Genomic DNA, 27,413 nt, shown 5'->3' on the forward strand with positions numbered 1-27,413 from the left:
GCTGGTGCCTAAGCGGAGCTCAAGGCAGGGGCTAAGCGCACAAGTGGACGTGGAATCCTCACTGCTGCACACACTACACACGCAGGAAGAAAAAAGCCCGTGTCATTTATGAATGTCACGGGGCAAAGAATCCTCACTGCTGCACACGCAGGGAGAAAAAAGCCCGTGTCATTTATGAATGTCACAGGTGAAGCAATGAAAACTAATTCTTATTAAACTCTACCCTGAATACATGTCTTTTTTTTTTTTAATAGAGGCACACAGTGGGCGGGGCTCTATATGAAATAGTGCCTGTCACTATTCAAATCCCAGGCTGAATTTAAATTCCTGGGCTCAAGAGATCCTCCTGTCTCAGTCACCTGAGTTGCTAGGACTACAGCTAGTAGGTGGGACTACAGGTGCGCATCACATCTGGCTTTTAAAGTATCCTTTGTGATGAAACGGGATGTGCACGAAGCACTCTTGCCGCATCTAAGGCAGGCGCTGTCCTGAGAAGCACCTGGAGCTTGTCTGATTTTGGAGCCTGGACTAACCTTTTTCACAGACCTTTGTTTTTACTTGAAGAAATGACTGACAGACAACATATAGCTATTCAGACTTAGGGATGTGGCAGATGTTTTCCTGAAAATGAACAAAAAATAAATCTTCCACTCAAAGGAACTGAAACATTTTTTTGGAAAACTTGGATCTGCTGCTGTGAGCTCAATAGCTTCCCTTAAAAACTCTTTCTGGGCCGGGCGCGGTGGCTCATGCCTATAGTCTCAGCACTTTGGGAGGCCGAGGTAAGTGGACCACAAGGTCAGGAAATTGAGACCATCCTGGCTAACATGGTGAAACCCCGTCTCTACTAAAAATACAAAAAAATTAGCAGGCGTGGTGGCGGGTGCCTGTAGTCCCAGCTACTCGGGAGGCTGAGGCAGGAGAATGGCGTGAACCTGGGAGGCGGAGCTTGCAGTGAGCCGAGATCGTGCCACTGCACTCCAGCCTGGGCGACTAATCAAGACTCTGTCTCAAAAAAAAAAAAAAAAAACCCTTTCTGATAAGACCGGCAGATGTGAACAAATATGATTTTTCCACACTGTACAAAGAAATGCATCAACCTTTGAAACATGTGCATAACTCACTGGCCTGTATTTTATAAATGCCCACTGTTTGATGTTATAAAAGCTTTTGTGGGTCCAGGTGCGACGTAGACAGACTTGAACAAAACACAGCATGAGAAGTTTACTGCCAAGTTTAAGATGCCGCACTGCAATTAACCTTTTTTTTGGCGATCCTCCTGCCTTGGCCTCCCAAAGTGTTGGGATTACAAGCGTGAGCCACCATGCCCGGACTGCAAGTAATCATTAAGAAGCTAGGCTGAGCTACAAAAAATTAAAAATTAGCCAGTCATGGTGGCGTGCACCTATAGTCTCAGCTACTTGGGAGGATGAGGCAGGAGGATGGCTTAAGTCCAGGTGGTCAAGGCTGCAGTGAGCCGTGATTGCGCCACTGCACTCCTGCCTGGGAGAGGGACCCTGCCTCTAAAAAAATAAAACAAAAGCTACCACTTCTCAAGTGTGGTGCAGTATCAAAAAGAATCTCCACAATGACCTGAGAGACTACTAACATACAACTTCCTTTTTCAACTACATTCACTTCAACTGAAACAACACTGCAACAGATCAACTGCAGAAGCGGAACGAGAATGAGAATCCAGCCGTCTTCTACAAGGAAATGCCACTCTTGTGGCTCATTTTTTAGTTTTTTGGGGAAAGTTATTTTCCCAAAAAGATGTTATTTATATTAACATGTAATGAATGGGCTTACATTTTCTGAAATTCTGTCTTAATCTCTAATCCTCGTTAACATTGACAGCTAATGCTCACATTAAACAGTGCTCTTTGAGGACCTCAATAACATTTCTGACAGTGCAGGGGTCCCAGTTGTAGATGCACTGGGGTGGGAGAATTGCTTGCACCCAGGAGTTTGAGGCTGCAGTGATCTATGATTACACTATTGCACTCTAGCCTGGGCGACAGAATGAGACTGCATTTCTAAAAAAAGTAGAAAATAAAATAGAACAAAACAAATATCATAATTTTCTTGATAAAAGATGGCAGTTATCTGATCACCGGCAATGTATAGTCCTTTAGTACGGTGACAACTTGAGGGCCTGTGGGGGCAGACTGTAAGGACTGTTTGCCCTCTTCTAAGTGGAGCCAGAAAGCTGCCTTAGAAAGTCACTGCATCTGCTTTTTTCTTTCATTTTCCTGCTAGTTAGGTTGTCAGCCGTGGGTCTGCTAAAGAAAACCGTCTCAGCCAGGCAATGTGGCTCACACCTGTAATCCCAGCACTTTAGGAGGCTGAGGCGGGCGGATCAGAAGGTCAGGAGTTTGAGACCAGCCTGGCCAATATGGTGAAGCCCTGTCTCTACTAAAAAATAAAAAAATTGGCCGGGCACGGTGGCTCACGCCTGTAATCCTGGCAATTTGGGAGGCTGAGGTGGGCGGATCACAAGGTCAGGAGATTGAGACCATCCTGGCTAACACGGTGAAACCCTGTCTCTACTAAAAATACAAAAAATTAGCTGGACGTGGTAGCAAGTACCTGTAGTCTCAGCTACTCGGGAGGCTGAAGCAGGAGAATGGCGTGAACCCGGGAGGCGGAGCTTGCAGTGAGCGGAGACTGCACCACTGCATTCCAGCCTGGACGACAGAGCGAGACTCCATCTCAAAAAAAAAAATTAAAAAAAAAGTCCGGGTGCGGTGGCTCACGCCTGTAATCCCAGCACTTTGGGAGGCCAAGGTGGGCGGATCATGAGGTCAGGAGATCGAGACCATCCTGGCTAACACGGTGAAACCCTGTCTCTACTAAAAAAATACAAAAAATTAGGCGGGCGTGGTGGCGGGCGCCTGTAGTCCCAGCTACTTGGGAGGCTGAGGCAGGAGAATGGCATGTACCCGGGAGGCAGAGCTTGCAGTGAGCCGAGATTGTGCCACTGCACTCCAGCCTGGGCGACAGATCAAGACTCTGTCTCAAAAAAAAATAAAATTAAATAAATAAATAAATAAATAAAATAAAAAAAATTAGCCAGGCATGGTGGCGAGCACCTGTAGTTCCAGCTACTCAGGAGGCTGAGGCAGGAGAATCGCTTGAACCCAGGAGGCAGAGGTTGCAGTGAGCCAAGACTGTGCTACTGCACTCCAGCCTGGGCGACAGAGTGAGACTGTCTCTCAAAAAAAAAAAAAAAGAAAAAAAAGAAAACCCTCTTTCGTCTCTCAGAGTCTGTGCTTAGTAATCAGCTAGGTGCTGGGAGAACAGGGCATGGCCTCCTTACAGAGGTTTGCTGCTTGTTTGCGTGGCATGTTTTCATTCGGCATTCCCTTCCCTGGAATGCTTTGCCCTGTCCACCCTGCATGCCGGTGCAGCCTTTCAGACTCAGCTCAACTGTCTCTTTTCCAGAAAACCATCTCTGATTCCCCAACTCTGGATGGGCCAAGTGTCTGTCCCGGAGGAGTGCTCCCACAGTTCCCTCATATTGAAATCACCTGTCCATTTGACTGCCTCCTACAAGGCAACAACAGACCATACCCCAGTCATGTAGGTGTGCACCAGCCTCAGCCCAATCCTGGGCCGTCAGCTGCTCAGAGCGGAGTGTGAACGCAGCCGGCTGCTCAGAGGGGTGTGTGAACGCAGCTGGTGCCAGTGCAAGGAAAGTGCGGTGAGTGGAGTCTGCTCAGCTGCCTCGGGTGCGTGTTTATGCTTCTCAGCTCAGGCCGGAGGAGAAGCAGAGCCAGGCATGCACCGGCCTCCAATGACCGTGCAACACAGCCAAGGCCAGGGCTCAGGGGGGTATAACTGCTTTTCCGTCCCTACCTCTGGCACCCTCAGGGCAGCCCACGTGGCACCCCTGTCCTGCCTGCCTCCACCACGAGCAGCTGCACTGTTGAGGGTTACCTGGGGGAACAAGCTGGCTGGCGGTCAGGTACTTCGTATCTGAGAACATGGCGGTCAAAAATTTAATCATGATGCTTATGTCTTCACACAGCCGCTTCTCTCCTTGAGTAGGGAACTTTGGGGGACAGCTTCAAACAACCATAAGAGGACAAGGGCTGAGTGTCTGGAGTCAGGGACTAGAGGCCAGTCACACAAAGCAGTGAGAAGGTGATGCAGACAGTTTCTTAATGACAAAAGGTCAGCCCAAAGCCAGTCATTAGCAAGGATGATCTGGCCCATTCCCATGGGAAGGTGTGGTGGCTCGGGAGCCCTCTTATGCCCTCCTCCCTCACTGCCCACAGCAGCCCCTACAGCTTTCCACTGAAGCTGCACTTGTGGCAGATCAGGGCAAGGAAGCTGCACTCACACAACAGCACAGCCTATGGGTGCAGAGCCCCAGGCAGTGGGTGTTTGCAATTCTTCATGCAATAAGCCTTCACATTAACAGGGAAATTAAATGGACGCACTTAATCTCCTAAATCAGTTGAACTGAGGGAAAATTTGCCTACATCTCACTGGGAGGCTAGCTCTAAGTACACGGGACACATGCACAGGGCTGAAGGGTATTTAAATCCACAGGGCCAGGGATACTGAAGGAGGAGGTTGGTGAGCACAACTGGGCAACTGTGTATTCCTGTGAGTGACTTCCTGGGGGTCTGGGGCGATGGCGCACTTGGAGGGGCTGCGCCGTCCCTAGACGCTGCACAGCACATCTTGGGGGAGTACCTGAAGTAGTCAAAGGCAGTGGAGTAGATCTTCTCGCGAAGCACATTGCGGATGGTTGCATTTGGAACCACGTCGGCATGCAGGAGGGACAGCCCCAGGGTCAGCAGCCTGTGAGGGAGCCCGGGACCCGGTCAGAGCAGGAGCCTGGCCTGGGGCCAAGTTCACCTTCTGGACTCTCTTCCCTGCCCTTCTAGGAGCAGCTCACTGAAATGTGTTCCCCGTCTACAGGAAGTACCGTGATACACAGACGCCCCATGACACACTGTACACACCAGGGGCCCTGTGCTCCCCAGGAAGAGGGCCCTCACTTGAAGCGGGGCCCGATGGCCGCCACGTGCCGGTTCATGCTCCCCTTGGCCCCGCCGATGTTCAGGGACATGGAGCGCTGCAGCAGGCTGGAGAAGATCTCCACTTGGTCAGAGCTGCAGTACTTGGCGATCTCAAACCGCTGCACCAGGAACTGAGCGAAAAGAGGAAGACGCTGTGATGGTGGGACTGAGCCGGGCTAACCCTGGGGCCGTAAGAGACAGCTGAGGAGGGGTTCTGGGCTGACTGGCCGAGCTTGCCGAAGGCCTTGGGCTCGGCTACCCCCACCCCAGGAACAGTCCTGGCCCCCCAGGTGGAGCACCCCAGAGCCTTGGTGGGGGAACAGGCACGTACGTCGATCCAGATGTAGTGGGGGGTCACTTCGGGGGGACAGGGTTTGGGTTGACTTGCTTCCGAGGCAGCCAGGGGGTCTGCTTCCTTTATCTCAGCAGAAAACAGGCCAAATTTCTGCTCCACCGTCATGTGCCAGGCCCCTGCCATCTCCCGCATGAACTACAGGTACAGAAGGAATGTTAGCTCCTCTGTGAAACACAAAAAGGGGCTACTGTCAAGTTTTCTCTAATTAAAAAAAGGAACACGTGCTCACTGAATAAGATTTAGAAACCAAGAAAAGTATGAAGGAAAAAATGAAGATCGCCTATAGTCCCACATCCCAGGGTCATCTGTGTCAGTGCTTGGTGTATTTTCTCCAGCCTCTCGAGGCTGCATTCTGTTCAACCCGGTTCACAGTGTGGACATTGCAGGTGTGAGGTGGCAGCACCTGGGATGTGCCTGATGCCCTGACAGGCACTGGGTAAGTGACTCTTCTCTATAACCCTGAGAACCCTCTGTGGCTGTGAGTGGGAAGACCCCTCTGTGGGCTGCTGAGCTGGCAAGGGCAGAAGAGGGTTCTGGATCCAGAGCCTGGCTCCTCCTCTCCACCCCACACAGACCCTACCCAATGCCTTCATCCCGCTAACCAGATCAGGAAAGGCCCATGGAACCGAGGCGAGCCTGCAGCCACCATGGCCAGGCCTGGGAGCCCAGGGTCAGGCTGCTCCCACGGCCCAGTCATGCTCAGCCAGGTACCCATTCCATGGGGGGTGGGGCATGAGGGGTGCCCAGAAGGAGCAGCATGGTGCCCGGGAGACACCTGGGTGCTGCAGAGAGTAAGAGGTGCAGCTCACATGTGGAAAGCCCCCACGATTTCTGGGTGTTTTTACAAGGAGACCAAGAAACAGCATTTGGCACCTGGCCATAGAGGATTCTATCCCTCTGCTGTCCCAGCAGCACCAGCTTCTACAAGGGCTCCAAGCACCTGTGCAGAGGTGGCAACGAGGCCTAGTGAGTAGAACACACACCGCGGCTCCCTCCCCAGTACCCATCCCCTCCCTTCTTCCTCATGAGGTGGATCAGGGTGGCCACGTGGCCAGTCACAGGGCTCTCAGCCAGGGTCCCTGCTGGCTGAGGTGGCCACTGTTCTCCCCGGCCACTCTAATGAGCCAGGGAGAGTGAACTGGGCAAGGCCCTGGGAACACATGCCAGGGTGAGCTTCATAAGGTCAAGGCAGCTGGCCTCTGCCTTTTGCATTCTGTCCTTGTCTTCCTTCCTGCTGGGAGGCACAGAAGCCATCTGGAGGCTGTGAGGGTGGAGACAAAGGCCACATAAGCCCAGGATGGCCAGGAGCTGACGGGAGCCTGGGGCGGGGCTCTGTCTGCTGCTTCCCTCTAAGCTGCCCATGGGGTGAGGACTCCTGGGGGACGAGGCACTAGAGCCTGCTTTCTGTTTCCTGCAGACCGATTAGTCTTATGGAAGCAGACAAGGGAGCAAAAAAATGGCGGTGGGGGGGACCCCAGAACTGCCACGGACAAGAAGCCATGGAAGAGACACACTCCCATCTATTTGTTAAACAACCACATCCTGGTGGCTGCCTCTGTGCCAGGGCCTCGTGGACTCTGGGCATGGTGCTATGAATGAAGACAAACATGACCACACAGTCTATGGTGGGGACCACAGACAACAAGAAATAAGCTACACACACTGAGAAACACTAAGAAACAGCAGTGCGAGTGAGCGTGTGACAGACCAGGTGGCCAGGGAGAGCCCTGGCAAGGAGGGGACATCTGAGATGAGCCCTGGAGGAGACGCAGGAGTGAGGCGCAAGGCACGGCCATCTGAGAAGAGGGAATGCATGACGCAGCCTATGGTGGGAGCAGCCCAGGAGGGCAGCTTCAAAAGTGAAACTGATGGGATGTGCTGAGAATCATCCGTGGGAAGTGCAAGCAGGACCCCAGCATGGCCACAGCACAGCAAACGAGGGGAAGAGAGAGGATGGAAGTCAGGTGGGAAGGGGGCTTGCAGGTCACAGAAACAAGCCCACCTTCGAGTCTGTAGGGGGGCTCTGAATCCCCCCTGGCTTCCACCAACCGCATGTGGAGAAGGGGAAGATGCCTGGGGTTGGGGAGCAGGAGGCCAGGCCAGGGGGCAGCAGCTGGGATGCTGGGACTTGTCAAATCCTGGATAAACCTCAAAGGTGAAGGTGATGGGATGTGCTGAGAGTCATCTGTGGGATGTGCATAAGAGGGAGTCAAAGATGTCTGAGCAGAGAGAAGGACCTCGCTGGCATCTACAGTGAAGGGAGGGACCTCGCTGGCATCTAGAGTGAAGGGAGGGACCTCGCTGGCATCTACAGTGAATGGAGGGACCTCACTGGCATCTACAGTGAAGGGAAGGGTCACGCTGGCATCTACAGTAAAGGGAGGGACCTCGCTGGCATCTACAGTAAAGGGAGGGACCTCGCTGGCATCTACAGTGACAGGAGGGACCTCGCTCACATCTACAGTAAAGGGAGGGGCCACACTGGCATCAACAGTGAAGGGAAGAACCACCCTGGCATCAACAGTGATGGCGGATGGGCGACCAGTGCAGCAGTGTCTGGAGCTGAGGTTGGACCCATTAGTTGGGGCTGCTAATCAGTTCACCATGCAGGCCGTGGGCCAAGCCACTGAAGGGATGCACCTGGACTAGGAGTGACTGGGCTAGGTAAGCAGTGGAGCTGGCCAGAGTAGCCAGGCAGGGAGGAGGAGCCCTGGGGCATGCCAGTACTGAGAAGGCCCTGAGCTCAAGAAGGTCCCTTTATTCTGGAGGATGAAAGGGCTACAAAAATTACAAAGGCCTTAAGTCCCTGGGAAAAGCAGTTAGGCTCCCAAAACAGCTGCTTTCAAGACCCAGAACTCTGAAGGAGGCTGTGAGCAGCTTTCCCTGAGCTGATCTGTCCTCCTACCATCTGGGACCTGCTAGTGATATCTGTACTCCAACTGCCCTGCTCCCAGGGGTCAACCAACCCACTCCTATCTGAGGACCAGACAGGGAGGCCAGAGGTTCAAGGGCACCTGGACTAAGGAAGTGGAGAGGAGAGAGACGGATCTGGGCTCCAGAGCCCCAGGTACAATGTGAGGGCTGACACGTGGTCAGGAGCACTCCCAGTGCCCTGTGAAATGGGAACGGCTACAGCCCCTACTCTTTTTCTTTCTTTTTTTTTTTTTTTTGAGATGGAGTTTCACTCTTGTTGCCCAGGCTGGAGTGCAATGGTGTGATCTTGGCTCACCGCAACCTCCGCCTCCTGGGTTCAAGCGATTCTCCTGCCTCAGCCTCCTAAGTAGCTGGGATTACAGACAGATGCCACCACACCCGGCTAATTTTGTATATTTAGTAGAGACAGGGTTTCTCCATATTGGTAAGGCTGGTCTCGATCTCCCGACCTCAGGTGATCCACCCACCTCGGCCTCCCAAAGTGCTGGGATTACAGGCGTGAGCCACTGCGCCTGGCTGAGCAGCCCCTACTCTTAAGGCCCACCGAGGTCTGAGGCTGAAGCAGCATATGGAAAGGAATCCTGACCATAGCAGCACTGTGTCCTGACAGTCACAATTTGTGGTGAAACCAGGGCTTTCTGGTGACCCCAGAAAACATCAGTGCCGGCTCTGCCAGCACCCAGACACCTGGTACTCCGAGACTGGCAAGGGGACTGGAAGAGGGCAGTGGCCTCCAGGCTCCCTCCACACTGCCCAGTGCTGTGTGCACACAAAGGACCACGGGTCAGACAGATAGAGGCCGAGCTGTGGGGCTGTGTGCCACCCAGAAACTCCGGGGAAAGGGGCCAGTGGCAGTCCTCCCTCCCCTGCGCCTCACCGGAGTGCCAAGGGCCCAGACACCATGTAAGCAGCAGCCAGCGGGGCGGGGGCCTCCTGAGCGCGTGGCCTTCCTGGGGGTGCATCAATGCCTGGTCACCTGGGGAAGAGAAGACGAACACAGTCACCCAGACAGCCATCAGCGAAGAAGGGAGGGAAGGGCGACGAAGGGAAGCACCTGGGGGTCTCTGGCTGGGGCACCAGGGGCAGCCCAGCAGGAGACTGTGGCCACAGAGCCTGGTAGTTGGATCTGACAGCCAGGAAGAGTAAGGACCAGCGAACAGGTCTAGGGAGTTCGGCGGGTGCAATACCTGCCCCTCTAACACACACAGGAGATTAAGGACACCCAGGGGCCACCTAGGCCAGGGGGCGCTGGTGGCAGACACACAATTCTTGGCCTGCGGGTGTGGTAGCAGGAGGCCTGGGCAGGGCCCTTCCCAGGCTGGCCACATTTACATAACAAAAGGTCAAAATTAGAGTCACTTGTGCAAGGGCTATTTATAAGAACCAGTCTCAACCGCTTTTGGCTCCCCTGTTCCTTCCCTTCCTGATCTGCTCTCACCGTCTCCCTGCCCAGAGGGCCCAGCCCCCTAGCCCGCCTGGCCTGACCACATGGCCTTCCCTCTCCAGAGGTTTCACTGCCTAAGGGCTCACCCAAGCTGCAGGCCTGGCCTTTCAATACCGGCCCACCAAAGCCTTGGGCAGCTGCCGCCAGGAAACGACGGGTTCCCTCCCACCCCCAGAGCTCTGGGTCCTGCAGGCGGGGGGATCCTGAGGTGGTGGGTCCTTGCACCCCACACCTGCCAGCCTGGGCCCCCACGGAATAGAGCCGGGCTCGGGGAAGGGGCTCGGGGAAGGGGCGTGCAGAGGCCCGTCCCCGTTTCCCCTTCCCCCACTCCACCCCCAGGGCCAGGGAGGCTCAGCAGATCCCTCAGGAATGTGACCAGACCCGGGGTGCCGGCCCAGAGCTGGGAGGCCTAGGCTGCAGCTGGCCAGCTGTCTCTCCAGCCCCTAGTGCAGCTCCCCTCTGGGTGGGGGGTGTGAGGGGAGGGGTGCATGGCTGGTCCAGGACCCCACCAAAGGCCCAGAGGGCAGCAGAACCAGCTCTGTTGGTAGGAAGCCCAAGGGCGTCCACAGTTAGCAAGGGTTGGGCCCAGTGGGCTAATGCTGGGATGAGGCCAGTAGGGCAGGGGCCACTGAAACACTGGCGGGAGCAGTCGAAAAACTGGATAGAGGGTCTCGGTGGCACACTGGAGGCAATCAGATACCACCATCCAGCCCTGTGCCACTTCATCTGCTCCCCAACCACTGCCCCTCAGGACCCAGTCAACCATGGGTAGAGCGCATGCCAAACTCTGCAGCCAGGGGTCACCTGACCTTGCCAGAGGCCAGGCCAGCTACTGGATGCCGCACAGGGAGTGGGTGGCAGAATAGGACTGGGGGGCACCTGAGTGCCATGGGGGTGGGAACACCCTCCGTCAGTGCCCACTGCCTGGCCCTGACAGGCACTTTACAAGCCCAAGGCTAGGACTAGGTCTCCCCACCAAGGAAGGATGGTCCCAGGCTGGGTCAGCTGTGATGTAGGGCAGGGCTCCTCCCTGAACCCTCCACTTGAGTTAGGGGGTGTCAGAGCCACCTGCAGAAAGTTCACAGCAAGCACAATGCCACCATGCGTGCCATCCACACCAGCTGGGCCAAGTCTGGGCCATCTAGGCCGCCACTGTGTCTGCGAGCAGCAATGCAGCCTCACCCCATGGCGGGGCAGGAGGGTGGCACACGCCATCCTGCTGCGAAACGCCTACTAAGCACTGCTCTTTCCTTCTCAGCCACAGAGCTCTGCCCTACCCGCTCACCGCTGGACATGAAACAGCAAGCGCCTATCCTGGAGGGCTCCGCCTGGGGAGTGCCAGGTAACTAGAAGCACGGCTCTGGGTGCTGGCCCGGATGCTGGTGCTCAGCCCTGGAAGCAGCTGACTGCAGGCTGTGATGAGAATGCCACCTAGCACCCAGCAGCCCCTGGCAGCAGGCCCGGGCAGCACGCCTATCAGCCCCAAGGCTAGCACGCCCAGCCCTGGCCTACTGCCCATCCAGAAACGCTGGCTCCCAGGACGCCCAGGATCTGAGGCAGTAGGGCAGCAGGCCTGGGCTATCGGGGCCAGCTGGGCATTCGCCTAAGGCTGTGATCCATCCCCTCCCTAGGACAGAGCCTTCAGCGGTCCAGGGGAGAGGCAAGAAGGGTAGCAGAGAAACTATCTCCCAAGTTAGGATCCCTCAGCTCCAGGATTCCCCCTGTAGGTGGACTGGCCCCAGCTGGGAAGGGCAAGAGCCCCAGCAGCTGGAGGGAGGGCCAGCTCTCTCTGCGGAATCCTGAAGGTCTGCAGGAAGGAACACAAAGCCTCGGGGTTACCTTCCCAGGCCATCTGTTAGAGCAGACACACGGCCCTGTTTACGGAACAGCCAACATGCAACTGCTCTCCTTTCCTTCCCCTCCCAGTCCCTGCCACAAAAAAGCCAGAAAGCCATGTCCCCAGACACTGAGGGCAGGCCCAGGGCCCAGGCAGGTGCTAGCGGGCTGGAACAGCACTGAGATACTCCAGCCTCTCAAGCCACTGGTGGCACATGCCCAAGCTCTGTAGAACTGGGCCAGCCACAGCAGCCCCACCCCCGCTCTGTTCGCCCTCAAAGAACTTACAGTAAGGCAGCTGCTCTGCAAGGCCCAGTCAGAGCCTACCCGGCCCAGCAAGTCCATTCTGTGGCAAGAAAAACCTTGGGGACACACATACCCAACTGCTAAATAAGATTATCTCTGGGAGCGGGATTACAGAAAAACCATAGTATCTGTATGTTATGTTCATTTCTGTAATACTCAACATTTTAAAGAGTATTACTTTTTTTTTTTTTTTTTTTTTTTGATGGAGTCTCATTCTGTCCCCCAGGCTGGAGTGCCATGGCGATCTGGGCTCACTGCAAACTCTGCCTCCCAGGTTCATGCCATTCTCCTGCCTCAGTCTCCCGAGTAGCTGGGACTACAGCCGCCTGCCACCACGCCCGGCTAATTTTTTGTATTTTTAGTAGAGACGGGATTTCACCGTGTTAGCCAGGATGGTCTCGATCTCCTGACCTTGTGATCCGCCTGCCTCAGCCTCCCAAAGTGCTGGGATTACAGGTGTGAGCCATCGTGCCCAGCCAAAAGTATTACTTTTAAAACCCTAAAAATACAAAGGGCAGAAATGATGCAGAGACACGGATGAACCTCACAGTCGTGGCACTGAGTGGAAGAAGACTTTTGCGAGAGTACAGACTGCATGACTCCATTTACATCAAGTTCTAGAACAGGCAAAACGGACTGAGGGTAAAAACCAGAGCAGAACAGGCTGTGAGGGACAGGTGAGGACTGTCCAGGATGGGGTGAGGGACAAGCGCCCACTGCCTGGCCCTGACAGGCCTATCCAGGACGGGGCATGAGGAACTCTTTGGGGTGAGGGCAGCTCTCTCTCTTGCTGGGAATCTGGGTTAAGGTAAATGAAAATACAATTTTAGGCCCTTAATTGCATGTAAACTTTACTTCCAATGAAACCTCCAGACAGAGGCTTTCACAGGACATTCTCATCTCAGAAGCCCAGCACGATACCCTGGAATCACCACCAGCTAACTAACCTTTCCTGGGCACTGTTGTATGCCCGACCATGTGCTATGTCACTGGAGCCGCAGGGCCACCCAGGAGCCTGTGCGTTCTGTCCATGTGATGAGGTGGGCTCCTCTCAATCTTCACACAGCACAGCTGAGCCTCAAACCCAGCACTCACCCTGACCTCTCACCTCCCCACAAGATAGGAAAACCTGGGGCTGAAAGTGTGCAGGGACATGTCATCTTTAGCCTTGGGCACAGGCAACCCTTCCCACTGATGATTTCCAGATCACCCAGGGGTATTGGTTCTGCCTCAATTTTCCAACTGGCACAGAGATCAAGGGCGACGGTGAAGCAGATTGGAAGGGCAAAGACGCCACGGTGGGAACAGGTTCCTATCCCTCCCGGCTGCTCCCCAGCTGGGTGGCCCTCAGTGCATCTCCAGAGGGCAGTCAAAAGCCCCAGGCCAAGACCACCCTGCACTCTGGATCCCTCTACTCGCTCACCAAACACAGACCAGCCAAATAACCAACGGGGATGGCAGAGGCCAGGGCACTGTGCACCCCTCGCTGCCTCCTGACACTCGAAGCAGCCCCCCACTGGGGGACCCACTAGCCCATGATCCTACGCGAGCGAGGTCAGGCCACACCTGCCCGTGTGTGGAGCCTCTGGTCAGTCCACGTGGCTGCAGGGGCCTGTGGGGAGGCTGGAACAGGGTTACCTCAAGGCCTTTCTTCTAAGCACCCAGCAAAGGGCAGGAGAGTGTGCTCTGGTCAGCATCTTTCAAAGGCCAGGAGAGAGGAGGTTTTCAGATCCAAGTGATCCCTGCTGAGGCAGAAAGCAGAGAACTCCAGCCCCAATTCTGAGAGGCACTGCCCCAACCCAGCCTGGATACCCACCTTGCCTAGAACCTTGGCCTCCAAGAAGCCAGGCATTCAGAACTGCTCCAGGTGCTGGGCCTCCACATGGCTCCTTCTGGAGGCCATGACTCTGGGAGACAGGAATACATCTCACGCCCACGTCCAGGCCCACAGGCGGGGGTCAAACTCAGGGTGTGGTCTCAGCCACATGATACCCCTGCCTTCAGACTGAAACTTCTGGCTCACGCCCAGCCAGGAGGGAGGCCTGGGGAGAAGGGTGAAGACCAGGAAAGGGCGCCACCCCAAGCAGGCCATCCCGCCTAGCCCTCCTAGGATCCTTCTCATCCACCTTCCTCCCTGGAAGCTATCCCTTTACTACCAAGAAAGGGGCTTCCTGCAGGAGGCCTGGAGCTATGCTGGAGGACTGAGGAGAAGCTCCCCCCAGCCCACTCCCAAGGAGCAGCACCTTAATCACCTCCCAGCCTAAACAAAAGTAACAGTGAAATGAGAACCCTCCAGCTGACGCCAAGACAGCTGAGAGTGAGCAGGGCCGCCCACGGCCCGCCCGAGCTCCACTGTCAGGTGGGAGGGACAAGCATGCCAGGCTGAGAAGCCATGCGAGGCAGGGCAGGGCCACCAGGCAACTTCCACAACCCAGAGGTCTAAGTACATCTGACCAGGGTCAGAGAGAGCCCCAGACTTGCTGCCACTGCTCCCAAACTTCAGTCTAAGGTCAGCATCGGCCCTGGTTCCAGACCAACCCCCAACTATAGTCACCTCATACTTCAGGTGTGGCCGGGACAGATGCAGCTGCAACGGGTGGCCCTGTGTGAGCTCAGCCTCTTCCCAGGAGCCCCTAAGCCATGGGAGAGACTGCCTGGAAGGCACAAGGCAGCCAGGCAGGAGGCAGCCAGTATCCAGAAGTGCCCCAAGGCCCAGCCCCCGGACACACCAACCAGCCCTGCACAGTCACAAGCCCAGGACTTTGTTCACCCTATCCCCATGGCCTGGAGTCCTCCCTGAGGAAGGCTTGGTAGACAAGAGATAGCTCCAAGGGGCGAAGGCTGCACCTCGCCCACCGCCACAGCCCTGTATGAGATGGCAGCCTACATGTGGGCAGGTCTGATCTCCTCAATCTTCCCACAGGCCCAGTGAGCGGGGCGTTATCTCTGCAGTTTCAGATAAGAAATTAAAGGTTCTTGGGGGTTAAGCAACTTGCCTAGGGTCACAAGAGCATGTAGGTAGCAGAGTGAGGACCTAAAGCCTGACTCCAGAGTTGTAGTCTGATGACCCCCCCCAACGCAGACAGGGCCAGGGATGCCACTCACACATGGCTTCCAACTGCCAAGCTGCTTGGGGGAGCTAGAGGAGGCACCGCCCTCCATGCACTGGTGTGCCAGGAGCAGGGACTCCAGTCTGCACCTCCACCCTCACTCCCCCACCCCCCAGCACCACCTGCCTATCCACAGCAGGGCCTCACCTGGGTGTATTCTCCCAAACTCACTGTGAGGGCATGGGGTCTGCCCAGCTCCTCCACCAGAAGTGACAAGGTGGAGCCCCCATGCAGCCTGCTTTGGAGGCCCAGGTTGTGCTTGCTGCTCCTCTGGGAACACCCCCACCCTCCATGACCTCCTTCCCTGTCCCTTCAGGCATGGGCTGGTGGTGGGTGGGGCTCACTGCTCTGGGCAAGCCCAGCCATGTAATCCAGCCCAGACCTGGATGCCAGCCAGCAGCTCCTGGCTCTCCTCCCAGACCATCCTCCTGGAAAGCAACAGGCTCCACAAATGCCAGGAGCCCAGCTCTCTCCAACGCAGCTTCTACAAAATAAACACTCGGGTTCCACTCAACACATTGGTGATGCAGCGATTGGGACCTGAGGCTGGCCTCCTCCTCCTCTGCTCCTCAGGCCAGCCCTGTGGCCTAAAGTGAGGGAGGTAGCATCCACCCCAGCCCAGTGACTTTCCCAAGCCCGTCCTGAAATGCCCATGGGACCTACTGATGACCTCGTACTGCCCACAGCAGGGCCAAGCCCTGCATGGTCCGAGCCACCCGCCCATGTGTACTGTCCCTTCTGAGGTGAGGAAGCCCGGGCTAACACCCCAGCACAAGGAAAAGGCCGGAATCGGCTGCTGAGAGGAGAGCTGGACCGAAAGTGCCTCCAAACTGTGCTTCCCCCAGAAGGTACAGCCTCAGTCCCCTCCCTCTCCTCATCACTTCCGGGTTTGGAGCCTGCAAGGAATGAGGCCAGGAAGACCTTGGAGACCTGCAGCTGATTTCCCCTGCAGTGCTGGCACCAAGGAGGGCCCCAGGCCTGGCACAGTCTGGCTGACAGTTCTGAGACAGGATATTGGAGAGAGGCAGGGGAACATTGCTTTAAGAAGCAGAATAACGGCCAGGTGCGGTCTGTAATCCCAGCACTCCGGGAGGCTGACATGGGTGGATCATGAGGTCAGGAGATCAAGACCATCCTGGCTAACACTGTGAAACCCCATCTCTACTAAAAATACAAAAAATTAGCTGGGTGTGGTGGCACGCGCCTGTAGTTCCGCTACTCCGGAGGCTGAGGCAGAATTGCTTGAGCCTGGGAGGCGGAGCTTGCAGTGAGCCGAGATCGCGCCACTGCACTCCAGCCTGGGTGACAGAGTGAGACTCTGTCTCAAAAAAAAAAGAAGCAGAATAACAATTTAAGGTTGTGATAGTGACTACGAATGCTGTGCTCACCTCCAAACTCCATCCCAACACCACCCTGCCCCCTAAGAGGGGCCTGAGCATGGGGTAAAAGGCTCGCTGACAGCCACAGAGCAGGAGCCCACGCAAGACCACCAGAGGATGTGCAGCTGCTGTTCCTAGTAGGTGAGGAAAAAGCAGGAATCTGGCAGCCACGTATGTCAGGAGGCAAAACAGGCCCTGTGCCGGTTTCTGCAGTCCTCTCCAGCCCACTTCCCTGCTCTTCTTGCTCACTGGCCATGACCCAAGAAACAGCAGCAGCACCACCAGGGATCTTGTTAGACATGCAGAGGCTCAGACTCCATCCAGCCCTAACCACCAGAACCCTGGGGGCTCAAACGCACAGTCAAGTCTGAGAAGGGCTAGGTTAGAACCTTTTTTTCCTTCTTTTGTTTTTACCTGGACACCACTGATTGGAAAGCTCTCTACGGCCTGAAAGCCAAGCGCTCCACAAGTAGTAAACGCTCAAGGGATGGGCATCAAGTGGAAGGAGAAAGCCCCCAAAATGAAGATACATGTCCCATGTACACAGGCTCACAGGCTGGTAGAATGTGCCACACCAAGGCTGAGCGTGTTACCACAGGTACCAGAATGGTGACCACGCTGGAGGGTTCCACAAACCCTGATCAGAGAAGCAGGCGTGAGTGGCGGGCAGAGAACACAGCTCTGTGTGGCAGGGAGGGAGGACAAGCAGTGGCAGCACAGCAGACAACAGGTGGAAATTCTACATGCAAGGCACTAAATGGGCGAGGAAAGCCTGGGCCGCCCAGGTGGAAGGGACTATCGTGATCATCTCTCTCACCCTAGGGACACCTTAAAAGGAGGTAACTGAGCCCCAAAGGGAGGCACCCAGCACAGCTGAGTCACAGAGCTGCAGCCATCCAACCCACAGCTCCAGGAGGGACTCTCCAACTTCACAATTTCAAAATCAACCCTAGCAGCTAACAATTTCTTAATGCCAAGTAAAGACTAGAATTAGAAACAAACAGAAACCCTATCATCTTCTACCATCATTACTTCACAAAAGAAAACATTTCAATGATCGAAGAGCAGGAAGAACTACTGGCAGTCCTGCACCTATGCAGTTCTCCAGGCCTGGCAAAGGCTCTGAGGCAACCAGCATGAAGGAGCCACTGCACCGTCTGTACGCAACACCGCCTGACCCCCGGGCTGGGACAAGACTGAGATGACATGCTGAAAGGGAATCAGAAAAAACAAAAACACAAAAATTCAACAACAGATACTAAAGACGGGATTTTGACTAGCCAAACAAAGACTAAAAGAGTATCTCCCAGGGATGAAAGGAAAATGGGGATGTTTTTAAACAAGACCAGGACTGTTCCAGAAAGAATAAGAACGTCAAAGCCCATCAGGAAAAAGGTAACACCAAATGTTGGCCAGGCAGTAAGGCAACCAGAAGTCTCACATACTTTATAATTTTTTATTTTTTTGAGAGAGAGTCTTGCTCTGTCACCCAAGCTGGAGTGCAGTGGCGAGATGGCTCACTGCAACCTTCGCCTCCCAGGTTCAAGCAATTCTCCTGCCTCAGCCTCCCGAGTAGCTGCGATTACAGAAGCGCAGTGCGCCACCACCCGCAGATAATTTTTGTATTTTTCGTAGAGATGGGGTTTCACCATGTTGGCCAGGCTGGTCTCCAACTCCTGGCCTCAAGTGATCTGCCCATCTCAGCCTCCCAAAGTACTGAGATTACAGGCATAAGCCACCGCACCTGGCCAGAAAACTCACATGGTTTAGAAAACCCTTGGATGGCACAATCTAAAACTGTGGGCCCAAGGCCGTGGGTGGTGGCTCACGCCTGTAATCTCAGCACTTTGTGAGGCCAAGGTGGGTGGATCGCCTGAGGTCAGGAGTTTGAGACCAGCCTGGCAAACATGGTGAAACCCCGTCTCTACTAAAAATACAAAAATTAGTCAGGCATGGTGGCAGGCTCCTGTAATCCCAGCTATTTGGGAGGCTGAGGCAGGAGAATCACTTGAACCCAGAAGGCAGAGCTTGCAGTGAGCTGAGACTGCGCCACTGCACTCCAGCCTGGGCAACAAGAGCCAACTTCGTCTCTAAATAAATAAAGCAAACAAGCTAGCTAGCTAGCTAGCTGTGGGCCCAAAAACTCACCCAAGGTATACGCCAACAAGAATGCACACGTATGCACACCAAACAGGCAGGCACACTCATGAAGGCCCAACAATGGAAAACAACTATGCCCACCCTGAGAAGGGACAGCTGCAGGTATAAAAGACTATGATCCAGCAGTGCACAGGACAGAACGTTTAGGTTGAACTGTATGAATTTACCTTTTAGGGGTAAAAAAACAGCTGACTGCTGATAATTTCACATGGTTTGACTTACAAACAATGCAGATGAATCTCTCAAATATACTTTTGAGCAAAGATGCCAGAGCCAAAAAGACTATTACAGTTCCATTTGCATACATTCAAAAGCAGGCAGCACTAATCTTATGGGTGGGGGTTGAGAGTGACTAAAAGCTTCAGGATACGTGAGGGGCTTCCAGGGTTGTGTTTCTCACTCTGGATGCTAGTTACAAGGGCATAATCATTTGTGAAGAACTCTTGGAGCTGTGCACACTTCTTACGTAGGCTGTCCTTGAATTCAATACAGTGCACAGAAACCTTCAGAAGGGAAGCAGAGATCAACTTCATCCTGATCAGCAAGTAGACTCAGTCCAGGCAGCAACCTCTCCTGGACCCCCAACCAATAACAACACCACAGGAAGCAAAATATTGGCAGGACAGCTGGCAACGCGGCAATGTCCAGGATGGAGTGCCCATCCTAGAGGAGGGAGCTCACACAAGCCAGCCAGGAGCCCACAGGAAACAGAGAGACTACTGTAAATCCTTATTAAGAGCAGACTCATGTCTGCTATCTAAAAGATAAAAACCTGATGTTTTTAAGTTGTCCTAAGGTCCAATTGACTTTTTTTTTTTTTTTTTGAGACAGAGTTTTCCTCTTGTTGCCCAGGCTAGAGTGCCATGGTGCAATCTCGGCTCACCGCAACCTCCGCCTCCCGGGTTCAAGCGACTGTCCTGCCTCAGCCTCCCGAGTAGCTGGGATTCCAAGTGTGCACCACCATACCTGGCTAATTTTGTATTTTTAGTAGAGACGGGGTTTCTCCATGTTGGTCAGGCTGGCCTGGAACTCCCGACCTCAGGTGATCCACCCGCCTCGGCCTCCCAAAGTGCTGGGATTATAGGCGTGAGCCACCACACCCAGCCCCAGTTGACACTTCTAAAGGAGAAGGGGTTCTGCAAATCCTGAAAGGCAAGCCCAGGAGAAACAGGAAATCTGGGAGCACGGCAAGCGAGGTTCAAACAGGACACCAAATAATTCCCAGCAACCGCCTCCAGCAGGTCCTGGTGGCGGCCAGGTAGGGCAGGAGCCGGCTGGGCATATCAAAGGGAGGAAGCCAAGAAGAAAATGGGCGAGACTCTCAGGGATGTGGGGTCAAAGGAAGCCGCTGGGAGAAGGAAACAGCCCACTTACTCCTTCATAGGTAATCAACACACAAACCCCCCAGTGCCTCAAATGGCTCAGGAGCTACAGCCAAAGATCAAGGATCAAGTTATTTTACTCCAAATAAGAAAAAAAAAAAAAAAAAAAGTTATATATTCGGCATCCATTGGAAGTTTTGTGATTGTTTGGAGACAGGGTCTTGCTCTGTGGCCCAGGCTGGAGTGCAGTGGCACGATCATAGCTCTAATTTCTGGGCTCAAGGGATCCTCCCGTCTCAGCCTTTTGAGTAGCTGGAACTAAAGGTGCATGCCACGATGCCCAACCAATTTTTAAAATTTTTTGTAGAGATGAGGTCTCACTATGTTTTCCAGACTGGTCTCAAACTCCTGGGCTCAAGTGATCCTCCTGCCTCAGCCTTCCAAAATGTTGGGATTACAGGTGTGAGCCACTGTGCCAGGCCTTAAAAAGCAATTTTTACAGATAAAATAGGACAATTGCTATGGAAAATATTACAATCTATGGTCCTGTGCCTGAAAAGCCTCCAAGTGTGATACTTTATAGAGAAGAGGTCTCTCCTGTCCAGTAGGTAACTTGAAAGTGTCTAAGAGACAAGTGCCCAAAAACTCAAAGAATGAGAGAGGGATCCATTCAAACTCAGGGAGAAAAATGCTCACAAAGTTTCACTGTACTTCTAAACTGAGTCTCAGTGGTGCATTAAGGAACTGGATTTAGAGACAGAAAACAAAATAAACTGGCACTTCTCTGCCTCAAGAAGCATAGCTTGGGGGTGAAAAGTCAGCTACTTAGAAGGCAGCAAAAACAAAACCCAGAAACCCACCCAAATGCTCACTGCCAGCAGGACAGGTGATTATGTGTGCATGGCGCCACCTTGGACACTGAAATGGAGAATGGGAACGCAGGAACTGCTGCTCCTGGTGTCCCAAGAGTACAGGACACCCAGCTCCCAGCGAACTGAGCCAAAATCATTCCCAGTTTCAGGATCCAGACAAAGGTGGGAAACCGACAAAAGCCAGCGAATGGCTGACCCGCAATTCAGAAGACTGCTGGCCTCTAGAGGGAAGTGGGAATAAGCCAGGGAGAAGTGCACGGGGTGTCCCAGGAACTTGGGAGGCTATTTCTTATGTGGCCATGAGGGAACAACGGTGTCACGCTTAGTGGGACACCCATGATTCAACCAATAGTGGGTTTACCACTACTTATCACTCTATTCTTTAAGATTTGTGCACACACATATATACGTGTAATTTCCTTTGTTTTTTTTTGTTTGTTTGTTTTTGTTTTGAGTCTTCCTCTGTCGCCCAGGCTGGAGTGCAGTGGCACAATCTCGGCTCACTGCGACCTCTGCTGCCCGGGTTCAAGCGATTGTCCTGCCTCAGCCTCCCGAGTAGCTGGGGATTACAGGCACCAATCACCACACCCAGTAATTTTTGTGGTAGAGACAGGGTTTCACCATCTTGGCCAGGCTGGTCTCAAACTCCTGACCTCAAGTGATCCGCCTGCCTCGGCCTCCCAAAGTGCTGGGATTACAGGTGTGAGCCACCATGCCCGGCCTATTTACACCTTTGTAAATAACTTCTTAGAGTTCAATGGCTAAGTCTACTAAGGAAGCTGAGCCTGCTCTGTGCAGAAGTCTCAAAAGAAAGGAAAGTCGGGTGTGGTGGTTCATGCCTTTAATCTGAGCACTTTGGGAGATTGAGGCAGGAGGATCGCTTGAGCCCAGGAGTTCAAGACCAGCCTGGGCAACACGGCAAGACCCTGTCTCATTTAAAAAACAAACAAACAAACAAAAAACAGAGAGAGAGAAAGAGAGAAAAGAAAGAGAAAAAAGAAAGAGGAAAGAGACCTCCCTGGAAATCCCAATCCAGGGAGGAGCCAAGAGGCTAAAGCTGAGGTGCACTCACAGAGCACCTCCCTTTTACCACCCGAGAGATCACCTGGTCCACAGCCGTCAAACTCAGCAAGGCCACACAGTTGGGCAGCTATGACAACAATGCACAAATGAGGGCTTTGGAGGGCTCAGTTCCCACAAGAGATAACCCAGAAAATATCACCCTGTCCTAATCATACAAAGCAAAAGAACCTGGGGCCTCCACACCTGGGGTAGCAGGTATGCTTCACTCAACAGAAGTTGTCCAGGAGGGAGAAATCCCAGGCAACCTCCCAAGGTCTACAGGAGAAAGAAGGGCAGAATCAGAGCCACTCTAAGTGAAAATATCAGCGTTTAGAACACAATCAACCCCCTGCAACCCCTCCAGCCAACCCTCGCCTAGTCCCTGTACCCTCCAATTCAGAGTCCAATAACCCTGAGTTATCTTTCTCAACACCCATCTCATCAAGCCACTCCCCTGCTTAAAGCTTTCAATGGGCCGGGCATCGTGGCTCACACCTTTAATCCCAGCACTTTCGGAGGCCCAGGCGGGCAGATCATCTGATGTCTGGAGTTTGAGACCAGCCTGACCAACATGGAGAAACCCCATCTCTATTAAAAATACAATCAGCTGGGCATGGTGGTGCATGCCTGTAATCCCAGCTACTCAGGAGGCTGAGGCAGGAGAATCACTTGAACCCAGGAGGAGGAAGTTGCAGTGAGCCAAGATCGCGCCATTGCACTCCAGCCTGGGCAACAAGAGTGAAACTCTATCTCAAAATACAAAAAAAAAATTAAAAAAAAAAAAAAAGCTTTCAATAAATTCCTGATGCCTAGTATAAAGTCCATGCTCAGGCCTGGCATGCAAAGCACTTCCCACAGGGGCATCAAGCCCACCTCATCCCTTCCACAGACACACCTGAGAGCTCCTGCAGGCCGTGCCCTACTCTGGGAGGAGCCTGCCCCCACACGACTCCCTCCTCTGTGAAGCCAGAACTGCCTCTGTTGTCCCCCCGCTTCCAACATCAGCACCAGCTGCCAAGCTGCTTCCCTCCTGCCTACCCCCACCACCCCACAGACCAGTACCCAAAGTTAGACCCTGTGTCCCAAGCAGCCACAGCAGCAGGCATGCAGCGGGCACTCATAAACATTCATTAGGTGAGCAAATGCTGGTCAGAGCCAATGCTGAGAAGAGACAGAGTGAAACAACATGTGAAAGATAAGGAGGCACGTGGTGAAGATGGAAATGTCCAGTACCCTCCTTGCCACTGGTTCTAAAATTGTGTTGTTTACATTCTTAAATAGTCAGGGCTCCTAACGAGCATCTGCTTATGTGGCTTCTATATTACTGTTTTGTGGGGTTTTTTCTGAGACAAAGTCCTGCTCTGTCACCCAAGCTGAAGTGCGGTGGTACAATCATAGCTCACTGCAACCTCGAACTCCTGGCTTCAAGCCATCCTGCAGCCTCAGCCTCCCAAAGTGCTGGGATTACAGGTGTGAGCCACTGCACCTGGGCTGTTGCTGTATTTGATGTTACCATGTACTACAGTAGTGCCCTCTTATTCAGTTTTTTTTTTTTTTTTTTTCTGAGACGGAGTCTCGCTCTGTGGCCCAGGCTGGAGTGCAGTGGCGTGATCTCGGCTCACTGCAAGCTCTGCCTCCCGGGTTCACGCCATTCTCCTGCCTCAGCCTCCCGAGTAGCTGGGACTACAAGCGCCCGCCACCACGCCTGGCTAATTTCTTTTTGTATTTTTAGTAGAGACGGGGTTTCACCGTGTTAGCCAGGATGGTCTCGATCTCCTGACCTCGTGATCCGCCCGCCTCGGCCTCCCAAAGTGCTAGGATTACAGGCGTGAGCCACCACGCCCGGTCGCTTTATTCAGTTTCACTTTCCTCAGCTTGTTATCCTTGGTCAACTGCGGGTAGAAAATAGGTGAGTAAATATGTTAAAAGAAAGAGCATATCCACATAACTTTTATCATAATATATTGTTATAACTGTCCTATTTAATTATTTCCTCAGTATGCTTAATTCATGAAATAAATTTTAGCATAGGCATGTACATACAGAAAAAACATCACGTATATAGGGTTCAGCACTACCCATGGTTCCAGGCCTCCACTGGAGGTTTTGGAACATACCCCCACAGGTAAGGGGAGACTACTGTACACATCACTGTTCTACTTACTGTATTAGAAATTTTTTTTTTTTTTTTTTTTGAGACGGAGTCCCGCTCTGTTACCCAGGCTGGAGTGCAGTGGCGTGATCTCAGCTTTCTGCAAGCTCCGCCTCCCGGGTTCACACCATTCTCCTGTCTCGGCCTCCTTAGTAGCTGGGACTACAGGTGTCCGCCACTGCACCCAGCTAATTTTTTGTATTTTTAGTAGAGATGGGGTTTCACTGTGGTCTCGATCTCCTGACCTCGTGATCTGCCGCCTCAGCCTCCCAAAGTGCTGAGATTACAGGCGTAAGCCACCGCGCCAGGCCAAAAAAAATTTTTTTTAAAGGCTGAGCACGGTGGCTCATGCCTGTAGTCCCAGCACTTTGGGAGGCTGAGGTAGGTGGATCACCTGAGGTCTGGAGTTCGAGACCAGCCTGGCCAACATGGTGAAACCCCATCTCTACTAAAAATACAAAAAATTAGCCAAGCGTGGTGGCAGGTGCCTGTAATTCCAGCTACTTGGGAGGCTGAAGCAGGAGAATGGCTTTACCCCGGGGGAGGGTGTGGGGTGGAGGTTGCAGTGAGACAAGATTGTGCCATTGCATTCCAGCCTGGGCAACAAGAGCGAAACTCTGTCTTAAAAAAAAAAAATAGGCTGGACGCAGTGGCTCATGCCTGTAATCCTAGCACTTTGGGAGGCCGAGGCGGGTCGATCACCTGAGGTCAGGAGTTTGAGACCAGCCTGGCCAACACGGTGAAATACAAAAATTAGCCAAATGTGTTGGTGCATGCCTGTAATCCCAGCTACTGGGGAGGCTGAGGCAGGAGAATCACTTGAACCTGGGGGAAGCAGAGGTTGCAGTGAGCCAAGATCACGCCATTGCACTCCAGCCTGGACAAGAGCAAAACTCCCTCTCAAAAAAAAAATAACAACAACATTTAAAAAAATACAAAAATTAGCTGGGCGTGGTGACAGGTGCCTGTAATCCCAGCTACTCAGGAGGCTGAGGCAGCAGAATCCCTTGAACCCAGGAGATGGAGGTTGCAGTAAGGAGAGATTGTGCCACTGCACTCCAGCCTGGGTGATAAGAGTGAGACTCTATCTCAAAAACAAACAAAAAAGGGCTGGGCACGGTAGTTCACACTTGCAATCCCAGCACTCTGGGAGGCCGAGGCGGGCGGATCATGAGGTCAAGAGAGCCACACCATCCTGGCCAACAGGTGAAACCCCATCTCTACCAAAAAATATATATATACATACAAAAATTAGCTAGGTGTGGTGGCGCACACCTGTAGTCCCAGCTAGCCGGAAGGCCGAGGCAGGCGAATCACTTGAACCCGGGAGGTGGGGGTTGCAGTGAGCAGAGATCGCCGGGTGTGGTGGCACGTGCCTATAATCTCAGCTACTTGGGAGGCTGAGGCAATAGAATTGCTTGAACCCGGGAAGCAGAGGTTGCAGTGACCCAAGATCGTGCCACTGTACTCCAGCCTGGGCAACAGAGACTCGATCTCAAAAAAAAAAAAAAAAAAAAAAACAAAGTTGCTATGTAGGCTGGGCACAGTGGCTCAACACCTGTAATCCCAACACTTTAGGAGGTCGTGGTAGGAGGACTGCCTGAGCCTAGGAGTTCAAGAGCAGGAAGATCCCATCTCTGGAAAAAAAAAAAAAATAGCTGGGTGTGGTGGTGCATGACTGTGGTCCTAACTACTCGGGAGGCTTATGCAGGAGGATCATTTGAGCCCAGAAGGTGAGGCTGCACTGAGCCGTGATTACATCATCACTGCACTCCAGCCTAAGCAACTGAGAGAGACCACATTGCCAAAAAAAATTAAAAAAAAAAAAAAAAATTGTAAAGCCTCATGCCGGGCATGGTGGCTAATACCTGTAATCCCAGCACTTTGGGAGGCCAGGGTGGGTGGATCACCTGAGGTCAGGAGTTCAAGACCAGCCTGGCCAACATGGCGAAACCCAGACTTTATTAAAACTAGAAAAAATTACACCAGGCGCGGTGGCTAATGCCTGTAATCCCAGCACTTCGGGAGGCCGAGGCGGACAGATCACGAGCTCAGAAGTTCGAGACCAGCCTGACCAACATGGTGAAACCCCATCTCTACTAAAAATGCAAAAATTAGCTGGGCATGGAGGCGCATGCCTGTAATCCCAGCTACTCGGGAGGCTGAGGCAGGAGAATCGCTTGAATCCAGGAGGCGGAGGTTGCAGTGAGCGAGATCGCACCACTGCACTCCAGCCTGGGCGACAGGGCAAGACTCCGTCTCAAAAAAAAAAAAAAAAGAAAGAAAAAATTAAGCAGGCGTGGTGGCAGGCGCCTGTAATCCCAGCTACTCGGGGGGAGGCTGGGGTAGGAGAATCACTTGAACCAGGAGGCAGAGGTTGCAGTGAGCGAGATCGCACCACTGCACTCCAGCCTGGGCGACAGGGAAAGACTCCGTCTCAAAAAAAAAAAAAAAAAGAAAAAATTAACCAGGCGTGGTGGCGGGTGCCTGTAATCCCAGCTACTCGGGAGGCTGAGGCACGAGAAGGACGTGAACCCAGGAGGTAGAGGTTGCAGTGAACTGAGATTGCGCCACTGCACTCCAGCCTAGGCAACAGCGAGACTCCATCTCAAAAAAAAGCCTCATGCATCCTTCCTATTTCATCACACAGAAAAGTAAAAATATGTGTAATTAAAGGTCTAGATTTAATACTCAGTCATCTGTACTGCCTCCCCTGGACATGTGTAGAACTGGTGGGTCTCAGCCCCCAGTGCTGGCTAACAGTGGGGAACACAACTCTGGCAGTGCAAGTGTCCACCCAGGGCAGAGGCCAGTGATTTTTTTTTTTTTTTAGATGGAGTCTCGCTCTGTCACCCAGGCTGGAGTGCAGCGGCAAAATCTTGGCTCACTGCAACCTCCGCCTCCCAGGTTCAAGCCATTCTCCTGCCTCAGCCTCCTGAGTAGCTGGGACTACAGGTGTGCGCCACCACACCCAGCTAATTTTTGTATTTTTAGGAGAGGCGGGGTTTCACCATGTTGGCCGGGCTGATCTGGAACTCCCAACCTCAGGTGATCCGCCCGCCTTGGCCTCCTAAAGTGCTGGGATTACAGGCGTGGGCCACCGCATCTGACCTTGTAACTTCTAAATATACTAAAAAAGGTATCGGGGACCCTCAGGGTCTGCAAACAACTTTGAGAATAGCTGACAAGCACTGTCTCAAATATTTCTAACAACTCATTTACAGGCAAGGAGAATGAGGCCTGGAGACGTTAAGAGACTGGCCCACGGAGGAAGCAGGAGTCATCTTTCCACAAAACTACACTTCCCCAAAAGCTGAACTCTTGGACAAGGAGCCCACTGCCAAACCTAAGAGTAACAAATTTCAGCAAATAAAAGGAAGTGCCATTTCCAATGGCATCCTCGAATACTCTAAGAGGCGGGGCTGGCAGAATCCATCAACAGGCCTCC

The 27,413-nt window shown here is 53.2% G+C and overlaps 1 protein-coding gene across 1 annotated transcript in view; it reads right to left on the minus strand.

The window, feature by feature from the left end:
- Positions 1–21,156, minus strand: part of LOC458675 (putative phosphatidylinositol 4-kinase alpha-like protein P2) — a 32,434-nt gene extending 11,278 nt beyond the window's left edge. Inside the window, 7 exon segments of the mRNA XM_054676048.2 lie at positions 3,940–4,067; positions 4,705–4,812; positions 5,013–5,164; positions 5,365–5,499; positions 5,501–5,523; positions 9,200–9,298; positions 12,856–21,156. Coding sequence (XP_054532023.2) covers positions 3,940–4,067; positions 4,705–4,812; positions 5,013–5,164; positions 5,365–5,499; positions 5,501–5,523; positions 9,200–9,298; positions 12,856–12,886 — 676 coding nt within the window. The 5' untranslated portion in view covers positions 12,887–21,156.
- Between the last annotated feature and the right edge of the window lie 6,257 nt (positions 21,157–27,413).

Source organism: Pan troglodytes, chromosome 23, assembly GCF_028858775.2.
Source record: "Pan troglodytes isolate AG18354 chromosome 23, NHGRI_mPanTro3-v2.0_pri, whole genome shotgun sequence".
Classification (NCBI taxonomy): Eukaryota; Metazoa; Chordata; class Mammalia; order Primates; family Hominidae; genus Pan; species Pan troglodytes.